Source organism: Melanostigma gelatinosum (assembly GCF_949748355.1).
Source record: "Melanostigma gelatinosum genome assembly, chromosome: 21".
NCBI classification, from domain to species: Eukaryota; Metazoa; Chordata; class Actinopteri; order Perciformes; family Zoarcidae; genus Melanostigma; species Melanostigma gelatinosum.
Window position 1 is genome coordinate 7,604,734 of NC_136654.1, and position 12,203 is coordinate 7,616,936.

Here is a 12,203-nt window from a genome sequence, read left to right on the forward strand (position 1 = left end):
TCAAGTTCTCTGATTTGACCGAAACGTTTTGAATTACTTGAATCGATTCGGACCACAAGTGTCGCTTCGTTGGTGGATTAGCACGACGTTTGACTATTTGTACTTTTGTAGCCAAACATACACACCAAAGCAGAGCATTGGTCGCGTCTTTATTCAAAGAATCTCATTCTTGTCTTTCCTGTCAACCTGCTGTAGTCGGCACATCTATCACACTTGACAAGAGGTGCAGCATGAACACTTCACACTGAAAAAAGCTTTCCATTGCTTGACTCTTTACCTGCCCACAAGTATTTATTGTACTAGTTACTAATTAAGCTGATTGGTTGGCCAGACGGGACTCAAAGGCTTTATATTTACTCTGATTCAAGGAGGTATACTGAGTATACTGAGTTTACTGATTTACGGTTAGGGATGAAAAGAAAGAATGTGCAGCGGAAAATTTCATGAAACTCAAAGCCGTGACAGAAAGGTCCTTATCGCTTTCAGGTTTTTGACATCTTAAAAAAACAAACTTGAGAAGAAGGCTACTTTTTGCCCAAGCTCAAGGATGCATTTGTTCCTGTATTTTTCTAACGCCAGATATGAAGCGATTGAATTGAAAAAGAATGGGCTTAAAGGGAGCTATAGCCTTGTGGGTAATTACATTACATAGTGGTACTGTGGGTTTATGTCTTTTGTGATAAAATACTGGAATGTTTATCTGTTTAACACACAGTAGTGTAAGTAAACACAGTAATCATCAGTAATCTCACAGACCCCCCTAAACTTTCTTTCTCTGCCCACAGTGTCTCCAAGTGAAATACAGGCCGGCCCAAATACAAATGCAACCCTGCCCTGCAATGTGACGCTCCCTCTGCCTCGAAACGAGTCTCTCCTCGAAGTCAACTGGATAAGTAACGGCTCCGACATCGCCTCATCCAGAGGAGCAGCGACGCACATACAGGAAGGCCTCAGTTGGGACAGCAGCAATTTCGTCAACGGGGACTTTTCGCTGACGGTCCTCAGAGCCGCTCTCGACCTGCAGGGGGTGTATGAATGCACGGTCAGCTACAACTCCACCACGCTGCACTCCAGCAACATTACATTCAGCATCCTCGGTATGTCTTTGTGCAGTTGTTTGAGGTTTGATTTGCACATTTAGGTTCACATTTGAGCATCATTTAATTTGTGTCGTCTTTTAGCTTCCCCCACTCTGTCAGTCCCTCAGCAGTGGGTGGTGTTGGAAACAGAGAGCCAGCTTAAATGCCATGCAGACGGGTTCTACCCTCCTCCTGTCTCTTTCTCCTGGACCAGAGATGGGCAGGTGATTCAACCTGCCTACGATGTTGAAGGTGAACAGACTCCAGACGGGTACCGCATGGCTGTGGGCAACCTGACCCTCTACCCTTCCCGCGAGGACCAGAATGTGACCTTCGGCTGCAAAGTGTTGCACAAAGGCAGCAATCAAGACCTGGATTTCCAACTCCATATCACGTGTGAGTGACTCAAAGACACCCAAATGACTTTGACCACAACCACTTATCACATTTGTATGTAGCGCCAGAATAGCTACTTCCGTCAACCTTTTCTTTACAGACAGTGTCAACAACTGCATGAAGCCAAAAAATGTTTCTTTGTCGCTCCTCAGACCCTCCTTCTGTTGGACTTTCTGCCGTGCCTTCGCGCCCCGGGAACACTCCTCTCACTCTTTCCTGTGATGTGGAGAGTTTCTACCCAGAGGAAATATCTGTGTCCTGGCTTCAAAACAGCACGGCCCTCCCTGAGCCCCCCGCCACTGAGCAGAACCCGGATGGGACCTACAGAACCAGACACTATTATACGTTGAGCCCTGAGCAGAGGGAGCGAGGTGGGAAGGTGGAGTGTGCGGTCAACCAACCTGGGGTACTGCACCCAGTCAGTGGCTCAGCGCAGCTGGAGAAACTGGACCCCCAAGGTATATGTTTGACAAGACAAGGTTTTCTAAGAGATGACTCTGGGTACAATTCACACCTCTTTTTCAATATTTTTTTCACTTTGAATGATGGTTTGATGGATAAACTCCTGACAATCAGATGCTGGAACTGCAAAGACGAACAAAAAAAAAAAGTCTGTCGAACAACCACACATTCTTGTGCTACGTGTGGAAGCAGCGCTATTATTAGTAACTTGTTTGTCCTGTTCTTGATGCTTGCACACTGTAATTAGATTTGCATGTTTCGCACACTGTTCCCTCTCAGATGAGACTCCGGTGTTGACGAAATCAGCCAAAGCATCTGTGGCGATGATGTGTATCTCTATTGTGCTGGTCTTCCTGCTCTGCTTTGGCTTTTCTTGGAGGAGAAGGGATGGTGAGTCAGCGCCAGCGGGCATACATGCATGCCACTGTGACCCCTTAAAGGAAGCAAAGTCTTCTCGTGACCCTCAACACAAGTTATGCCATAGTATCGACAGAGATTGTTTTTACTTGTTCTGGTTTTATTTGAAGGCTTTTTAGAGTCCCAGAGACAAAACATATATTTGAATTCAATTCTTCACAAAACAAAGGAAAGTGTTCAATGATTGAAAAAATAAAGAAACTTTGGGATAACAAAATCATGTTGTGATCACTCAAATTTATCTTTGGCCTCCGTGTGGGATCTTGACCCACACAGTCCATAAGATCTACAGATATGTAAAACACAAGTGAATAAAGTTACTAAAAAAAGGACCGGCCGACGCAATGCCTTCAGAACTTGAAACCACAAAGCCTCTGATGTTTTTATTTCAGTGTCTCATCACAATCAATTATCATCTTAAGTGCCGACACAATGGGTTGAGCAGGTTGTGAGGAATGCATTCACTGGATTATAATGCTGTCGGAAATGTTGTCCTCCAGGGCACCTTTCTTCCCTTTTGTCTCACTGACTCGTTGATCTCCATTCTTTCTCCCCTCACTCAGAGAAACAGAAGTCTTTGAACGTGTCGGGGATCATCCTCCCGCCACGCGTGATTGTAGGTCACAAGGGCAGAGTGACCGTGAGCATTGAGGGCAGGAGGGTGGACCGAGTCCAGACTGCATGGTTCCTCGATGACACCCCTATCTCTGACACGTCTCTCACAGGTAGGAGAGCTGGACAAATCCACATAACCGGCAGTTTGCTGGGGAACGCGTCTTTGACCCAGTCTGACAAAGTTTGGCAGCACAGCATGAGTTTGTGATAACTGACCCAGCTCTTCTGCCACAGAACTAAATTATGAATTCTAGTGGAGATCACAAAGTTTGTATATGATCACGGTTCGGTTCGGATCACGGTTCAGGAGTCACGGTTCGGATCATTTTTCGGATCAACAAAGAAAAGGGGAGGAGACAAAGATAACTTTGCTTTCCATTTATTAAAGAACCTCAAGAACACTTAATTGAAGAACTTCGGGCTATAGTCTTACATGAAAACAAAAATATTGAAGATGTCCAATTTGAAACAAAATGAAATAAATAAATAAAAATAATACATTCAAGAATTCTGTTAAGTTTAAGTGCAACATGAGGTATGTTGATATCCTCGTCCTTTCATCAATGTTGAAAGAAAGAAACAGCCAGTGAGCTTCCACTGTTTACACTGAACTGAACTGCTCAGCAACAACTTGGGTCTGTGTTTACTTCCTGTCAGGTCATTCAAATACACAATAATGTTTACCATTACTGTGACATTATTTTCAAAAAGATGAGAATATCTCCATTGTCTGGGGAGAGGGTCGACCTTTCTGTGGAGACTGGAATATTATTGGGCCTCTCTAGCTTCACTCTGATACTTCTGTCAGCACCTGAACCAGGTGTGTGTCTGTGTGACTCTCACAGAGGGGGCGTGTCTACAGAACCGGACTAAGAATCACTCCGCCGTGGTGAAAGCGGTCTCTAGTCTTTTCCTTCTCATAGAGGTCTGGAACAGCTTCACACTGAAGTGGGTGCGTGAGTGGACTTCGTAGCGTGGCTCAAGCATTTTAACCAGATTTAGAAATCCTTTGTTTTCTACAACGGAGTGTTCCCGTCGCTGACAGATGGGATGGTGTCTCTTCATATGTGTGGACATGCCGATGTTTTGCCGTTGTCGTGTGTCTTTCTCTTTAAATAACGCCGACATACCGTAACGCTTTGTCCACCACCCTCATCCGTCATTATACAGGGAGGACAAAATGTTCCCAAACTTACGACTTAAATGACGCCGCGGCTTCTGGCGTTCCTCCGCTCGCCATGACGTCACCATTAAATGCTTCTAAGCTGCTCCGTTCACGTGAACACACTACTGCTTTATATCTGTTCACTGACACTCTGCATTGATATTCGGGGACTTGTTACTTGAAAAGAAACAGAAGCAGTATAACTTTATTACACACTATGATGATTACACTGTAAAAATAAAATTAAAAAAATACTCTTGATCCGCGGTTCACGAGCGATCCGAACCGTGAGGGCTGATCCGAACGGATCACGGATCGATCAGTGATCCGTGACACCACTAATGATCACTGTCAGACTGGGAAAAGATAATTTTTCCAAACCTTAAAGAAATAGTTAACATTTTGGGAAATATGTCTTTTCGCTGTCTTTAAAATATCTTTTATTTGTATTGCAACTACCCCTAAAACACACCATGTTTTCTCTTTCACACTTAATTCTGCTAACAATGTACAATCTTACACGCATAGGAACCTCCAAAGCTAACTTTAACTGCCTCTATAACCCCCTAACCACCATCCATCTGCCCTACGGTCTAACGCTCACCTCCCCAGCGTCAGAGAACGGCCCTCTGCTTCCCTCCAGAGGCGAGATGGGTTACTACAAGCTGCACACTCAAGGCCCGCTGCACTCCTCTGGAAGTGGCACTCACCAGCTGATCTCCTCGCTCACCTTCATTCCCCGGATTTCAGTCCACAAGGCAGCGGTGTTTAAGTGCCAGGTGTCCTACATGGGCAAAGATAAGATCGTGGTGGAGAGGGTGTCGGAGAAGTTTACGATCCTGTGTAAGAAGAGATTTTCACTTATCCACTTTTCCTCATTTAAAAAAAAAATTTTTATCCAACAATTTAAGAAATAGACATGTTTTAAACTTTGTCTTTTAGCTGCTCCAGAAGTGTCAGAAATCCAGCTGGCAGAGACTCCAAGTAACTCTGGTAAGGCAGACAGTTCATCGTTCAGCTGTAGTTCAATACATTATGAAAAGCATTGATTGTGAGAGGCTACATCCGCGCAATTTCTGTCTGCCAGATGTCATCAGCATGACTGTCCGGGCATCGCATTTCCATCCGGACGTCATAACCTTCCGCTGGTTCTGCCAGGGGAGTGAGCTGAGCCCTGTGGCCTCCCAGGCCTCGTCCTCCCCTCGACCCGATTCTGAAGGCTTCTTTGCAGCCTCCAGCCAGTGTAAACTTCCCTGCAGTGAACTGGAAAAGGGAGGCACTAAAGTTTGGGTCAGTGTCCACCACATCGCCCTGAAGCAGCCGGTCACCCGCGAGACCAGGGGTAAGAAAAGGGGAGGGGGGGGGAGGCATGCAAATGAATGATTTGTTCAAAAAAATTAAAGCTTCAATTTCCACTTTATCCCGAAATAGGATTCATCAATAGGCCGTGTGTGTCCGAAATCGTTGGCTCCGGTTCTTCCCCAGGGCAGACTTTGACCCTCGGATGTGAAATCACAGATTTCTACCCTCCGAACATAACGGTCACCTGGCTGAGGCTCCGAGAGGGGGAGCAAGATGACCGAGAGGAGGAGGTGATGGAGGGAGAAGAGATGTGGGGCCCCGTACAGACTCATCCCAGACTCTTCAGGGCAACAGCCACTCTGAAGAGAAAGGCAACGAATCAGGAGAAAAGGGAGAGAAGAGGAGGGATTATTTGTAGAGTGGAGCACTGCTCCCTCCAGGAGCCTGTTGAGAAACACTGGAGAAACGTTGACATTGGTATGAATCATTATAGACGCAACAGCTTTTGGATCTTCTCTTTATAATATGGAGGATATTCCTCCAATATCTTAACTTATGGAAGATGTATTCCTTTGCATTCACTTACTCTTTCTGTTTGTCGTTCAGTTGCTCCCTCCATTCCTCCGTCGCTCTCAGTCTGTTGGAGCAGTGAAGGGGTCGGTGTGTTCTCCCTCCTGTTGAAGGGCGGTCACCCTAAGGTGAAATTACTCTGGGCGGCGGGAGGACCCACACTCTCACCATTGGTTTCCAACGAGACAGAGGAGATCGGAGATGACGGACAGAGGGAGCTGAAAAGTGTGTGTGCCCTGGAGAGGTCCACAAGCCTGCCGAGTCAGACAAACAAACAGCTGGAGAGACGGAAGAATGGACATGCAATAAGTACTGGTCATTACCGTATATATACATACGTGCTATTTCTGTTGCATTGTGGGAACTGTAGGAGCCAGCATACTGGAGTTTGAACCGTAACAGTCTGCATTGAGTTTAACCATTCTTTTGTTTGTCAAGACTTTCTATCAAAGTGCAACACTAAATCACTGCAGTACCCCTTCATGAATGTTTGAGGAAAGTAGATTTGTTTTATTCAGCCCTTATTATTTCTCCTCCAGCAGTTTCCTTGAACTTGTCAGGTTGGCAAAAACAGTTGCATTATAAGTTGAAACTTAATGCTCCTCCTCTACACTGTTTTTTTTTTCCTGAACGGTTTTCCAAGTTAGCTGGTGTTGCACACCTCACACTGTAGCCACAGGGGTGTGATATGAAGACGGCTTCATCCAAATGACATCGTGCAAACTGGCCAGTGCAGGATTCCTATTTCCTCATTTGTTACATGCTCTCCTGTTACAGACACTAAAGCTGCCGTCACGGACCCCGACACTGACGGAATAGAATACATTGATGGGGATAATAACAACATTGACAGAGACGAGGAAACAAAGTCAGAAGTGGATGAGGACAGCGACAAAGAAGGAGAGGAAGACCCGGGGGCATTGCACATCAACAGAGTCGACTTGAGGAAGGGCCCCAGAGAAAACGAGAGGCCGCGTTTGAGAGTCTGCGTGGAGATCACACACACTGCGCTCAAGCTTCCTGCTTATCGAACCTGGACAGGTGAGACCCGGCAAACAACAAACATACATGTACATGCACACATTACGGAGCCGAACATCATGAAAGACCCTCGCGAAAGCCAGGAGGTCTCACTGGTTGAGGGGAAGATTACCGATGTGGCAGCTGTCATTTTGCTGAACAGGAAAAAAGTAAATGTGACACTCAACAGGAAGTTGAATGTGCTTTTTTTTAACTTGATATTGTGTCCTCTTTCAGAGCCCAGTGAGGAAATTTCATCTTCCGCATGAAAACCTTGATGTGTGCAAGAGTCCCTCTATTTCATCGATGCCGTATAATACATCTAATATGTCTTTATAGTAGATAATGAGTAGTCACGTTTTTGGGATATCGAACTGTTTTTGATGATGTGGTTTTGCATCTAACTTTTTACTGTATTTATTACCTTATATTTTTAATCTGTCGTCCATTACTATTTTTTCCAAATTCATGATATTTACAAATGTTCATATTTTTGTACAAAGAATTTTACAATTATAATCCAGGTTTGTGGATTTCTTTTTTTAAAATCTGCTTTGGGAAATAAAATAAAATTACATTTTTTTGGAGAGATGTCTTTTTGTGAGTGTCATTTTTTTTGTCAGAGAAAATTAGTCAACAAAGTTCCTGCAGTTCTCTTCTGCTCAGTGTTCTGATATCTGGTCAAACCGCTGAGATGAGTTCTCATTTTAGAATCATACTTCTGTTTTTTGTTTGCTGTTGCACTCTGACCACAGTTGAGTGTCACTTCACTGTGCTGAGCAGAGGAGGTGATGCGTGGTTGAACTGAGTCATTTAAGTTGTTTAAAACCACCATGGCTGTCGACAGCATAAATAAAACACCTAAATATTCATTGAGACAGAATCTCTTAATTGTAGAATGCAGACTTTTGACAGATGTGTATCAGTGAAGTTTAAATATGAACTGTGACGGTAGCACAAGTAGAAAGTCAGCAAACTGACTTGTAATGTCAAGACGCACATGCAGCAATGTAAGTTAGTTTGCCATTGAAGTCTAACATCATGGTCATACCAGGTCAGGTGGTCGCAGCAAAACCCCTCAGTGAATTGAGCGAAAACAAACGGTGTTTTCGTGCTTCTTCACCTTTTCATTTGTACAAGAATGTGTTTCTTAAAATAAAATGCAAGTCTGCTTCAAGCGCATGCATCCTTAAGGGTTAAAGTGCTGTGTGCAATATCTCCAATTTAAACACCAACCAAACCAATGCAACCCAGTCTGTTATGTGCACTTTAGGCTTGAGGGACTTCATAACAAGCGAGGTTGGCAAAGATTAACATGAGTTTGTTAATTGAGCGACGGCGGCCATAACAGTCAGACATGTTCTCAGAAGCTCAGTGTCACACATCAACTCAGAAACCATCACGCACACTTTTGCGGCCTGAAGCTCGACGTGCACATCCGCAAACTGTGCAGCACATATGCGTGCTGCACAGGCGACTCGGCTGTGTTAATCACACTCTTCCTCATAATGATACACCGGACATTTGTCTGTATGAGGAACTAGACGCGACTTTATCAGCGGAGTTGCCCGTCGCTGGTCGTGTTTCGGATGGAGCTTGCTGCAGAGTTTTTTATGGAAAAGTAAAAACTGCCAGGGTCTGTTAGAATTAGCGTGGTCACACCTAGAACACATAAAGTCAGAGAGGCAACGAGGAGGACGTTTTGAAGATGGACCCGGACGGTCCCCCCTCCAGGGTGGACAGGAATTTCTGGACAGTTTGGGTGAGCCGCTGCGTCATCTATAACCAAACGTGTTTTTAAGATAACTGCTTTCATTTTTATCTTAAACGCAGTGAAATGTGGATGGAAAGTCTCCCTCCTCCTGTGTGCGGACCCCCCCCCCCCTTTTCTCTTTCACACACACACACACACACGCGCGCGCGTAGGCTCGCTCTCTGTCAATTATAAGTTTGCTTCATTGGCAAGATCACAATAAGGAAAGAATAACATTGTGTGGGGTTGGATACACAAACATTACACCACTATTGTGCTTTCCGCAAGATTTTTGGATTTGGCTGCATGAATTTCTCGGTTCCAATGTTTTTTTGTTATTTCATAATAACTGGCTAAAAATGTTTCAAAGCTTTCCTGGGTGGAAATAACTCGAATTGTTCAGGTAAAATAAAGACATTTCCGAGTTGAGTTCATATTTTTGGGCTGAGTTGTCATTCACCGATTATTGGACACTTTACTTGTCTTATATGCTGATTTGCAAACCGCAGAGAGATTGCACTTTTTTTTAGGTTCAGCTGATCTACACTAGTTGTTTAAATGTATCTTTAATTTACTATTTGGTGGTTTAGCAATTCAACACTGTCTGTACTTTGCCTATAATTAGTGCCACACACAGTTCTCTCGAGGAATTTTCCAAGTCCATTTTTAGGAATGTATGGACCCCCATTCAGCCATAAGAGTATTAGTGAGCTCCTGATGTTGGACAATAGGATGTGGCTCGTCGACAGTGTTTCACTAGACCTTTTTCACAATAGACATTTTCAACAGCAGGAAAAAAAACCAGATGTAACTGAAAACATTAATGATGGCTGTGTTGCATTTCGGGGTTTGAGTTTCATGGCCCTGCTATTATTGCAGGCTGGTTCACTTAAAAGTCTTCCTGGGATGCTTAAAGCTGCAATTCATGTTTATATAATAACAGTTGATCAAATTATATTAAATGAGAAAGGTGCTGCTTGTATGAAAAACCCCACAGCTAATTATTACCCAACTCTGCAGTTCCTCTCAGCTCGAAGGAACGTTTTTTGCTTTTTTCCGCTCATTGTTTTGGTTTTGCAGCCACAACTTTGAAACTAGGTCCAGCATCAAACCACAGACAAAGTTATCAACTGTAGCCGCTGAACATATTGCTGCATTGAGTAATGAAAGAGCAGATATGAAAGATTTGGAGGAGAGCAAAAGAGAGCTAAAAGGAAAGTAAATATTGAACTTACATTCATCGGGTTGCTTGAAACATGACGCCAATAAACGTCAAAGTTTCAGAGGTGTTGGACGGGGTTGTGGGCAGGCCAGTCAAGATCTTTCACATCAAACTCAGAAAACCATTTGTGAATTTTGCTTTGTTTATGTCGGCGTTGTCATGTTGAAACAGGAAAGGGCCTTCCCCAAACTGTCGCTGCAAAGCTGGAAGGACACTATTGTGTAAATAGCCTTGTATGCTGACTGTATGCTGATGAAGATTTCTCTTAGGGGGCCTGTCCAAAAACATAAAACACAGCCTCATGCCACAAGTATAGGAAGCTATGTGAACAGGGATGTCCCTATACTTTTGGCAATATAGTTTAAGTACATCATTCGAAACTTTGTAAGACAACAAGTGCATTTGGTACACATGATGGGGTAAAATATGTTGATTAGTCAGTAACATGAATAAATCAAAAGGTCTCACTTCTTTCTCTCCATCTTGTTCTTAGTACTATATAACCGGAGCTGTGACCAGATTCTTCAGACCAGAGCCCACTAACATCTCCAGCAACGACACAAACTCCATCCAGGAAACCTCAGTTGACAGCGAGCCCGCAAACCTTGGTCCCCCAGAGGGTGATGCTAGCGGAAGGGGGGTCGATGAGGAACAGCCTCTTGCGACAGCCTCTCTGCTGAGCTCTTCTAGGCCACTTGTTGCCTGGGAACTTTGCACCACAGACATCGACTTAGGAGCTGATGAAGAAAGCATGCAATACAAAACCCAGCTGAGCGAAGGCAGCCGGAGAAAAGCATCTGAGAAAGGTGAGAACACGAGAGAGGAACAATGCCCCCAAGTGGGAAATGATGATGCAGGGCTGCTGGTGGCAAAAGATGACAAAGAAGAAGAAAACGGAGATCAAAAATTGAGCCCTGGCAGGAGAGATCAGACGCCGGATAATGGTGCGTTTGAAGAGCATGCAAACACCAGGTCACTAAAACGCACAGGTGATGCAATGAGTGAAGACATGGAGGAAAGTGGGACAAAAGCTGGTGCTGAGGAGGAGACTAAGAGAGCAATGACACCGGAGGATCCTCAAAACATGGGTGAAACCATGAGAAACGTAGAGGAAGCAGAAAATGAAATGCAGCGTGAAGATGAAAAAGATTTACAGGCCGAAGACGTTGAGGTAAAATTGCATCCGATCACAGATTTGAGTGTAGAAGAAGAGGATAACGTGCACATAGAAGAAGCAAAGATGCAGAGGAACGAGGCAGATTCAACGGTGACAAATGAGGAAGTAGACAACGGTGATGGTGTACCAGAGCTGGCCTGTGAAGATGAGAACAAGCCTGATGAGGGAGCAAAGCAATTTAAAAGTCAGATGTCCGTCTGTGAGGAGTTGTCAGATGACGACAGAGACTTCAAGGGAGACCCAGGCTTTACTTCACAGCATGTTGAATTACAAATGGCCTACGACAAAAGTGTCATTGAGTCTGAGGATCAGTCGTTTGTTGTCGTGCAAGAGCATGTGATGGCTCATAGAAGTGAGAGGGATAATGTTGAGGATGCAAAAGAGGAGGAGGAGGACGAGGAGGAGGACGAGGAGGAGGACGAGGAGGACGAGGAGGAGGACGAGGGTGATGTCATTGAGAAAGAAAATGTGAATGAGGACGCAAACATCCAGACAGTGGATGAAGCGCCGGAGCAGGAGGACGGCATGAAAACAGTTCCCGAAGAAAGTCAAGAAGTGGGAAATGATGATGCAGGGCTGCTGGTCGCAAAAGAAGACAAACAAGAAGAAAACGGAGATCAAAAATTGAGCACTGCCGGGAGAGATGAGACGCCGGATAATGGTGCGTTTGAAGAGCATGCAAACACCAGGTCACTAAAACTCACAGGTGATGAAATGAGTGAAGACATGGAGGAAAGTGGGACAAAAGCTGGTGCTGAGGAGGAGACTAAGAGAGCAATGACACCGGAGGATCCTCAAAACATGGGTGAAACCATGAGAAACGTAGAGGAAGCAGAAAATGAACTGCAGCGTGAAGATGAAACAGATTTACAGGCCGAAGACGTTGAGGTAAAATTGCGTCCGATCACAGATTTGAGTGTAGAAGAAGAGGATAACGTGCACATAGAAGAAGCAAAGATGCAGAGGAACGAGGCAGATTCAACGGTGACACAAGAGGAAGTAGACAACGGTGATGGTGTACCAGA

At 44.6% G+C, this 12,203-nt stretch overlaps 1 protein-coding gene across 2 annotated transcripts; it reads left to right on the forward strand.

Annotated features, from left to right (window-relative positions):
- The first annotated feature begins 2,238 nt into the window (after window positions 1-2,238).
- On the forward strand, window positions 2,239-7,439 carry LOC306795367 (uncharacterized protein). Of its 2 annotated transcripts, none has more exons than XM_079293862.1 (9): window positions 2,239-2,327; window positions 2,918-3,079; window positions 4,663-4,977; window positions 5,077-5,127; window positions 5,222-5,476; window positions 5,566-5,913; window positions 6,043-6,315; window positions 6,784-7,047; window positions 7,264-7,439. In XM_079293862.1, the coding sequence occupies exons 1-9, from the start codon at window positions 2,261-2,263 to the stop codon at window positions 7,293-7,295; spliced, it is 1,767 nt and encodes a 588-aa protein (XP_079149988.1). In that variant the 5' UTR covers window positions 2,239-2,260; the 3' UTR covers window positions 7,296-7,439. The 2 variants fall into 2 exon arrangements, with proteins under 2 accessions (XP_079149988.1, XP_079149989.1); XM_079293863.1 differs by having other exon boundaries at window positions 4,747-4,977.
- Window positions 7,440-12,203: the final 4,764 nt, after the last annotated feature.

Coding starts and splice junctions, on each gene's coding strand:
- LOC306795367 (XM_079293862.1), top strand. CDS start 2,261: ATGATGTGTATCTCTATTGTGCTGGTCTTCCTGCTCTGCTTTGGCTTT. Junction 2,328..2,917: donor TTCTTGGAGGAGAAGGGATG/GTGAGTCAGCGC, acceptor CCCCTCACTCAG/AGAAACAGAAGTCTTTGAAC. Junction 7,048..7,263: donor TGCTTATCGAACCTGGACAG/GTGAGACCCGGC, acceptor GTCCTCTTTCAG/AGCCCAGTGAGGAAATTTCA.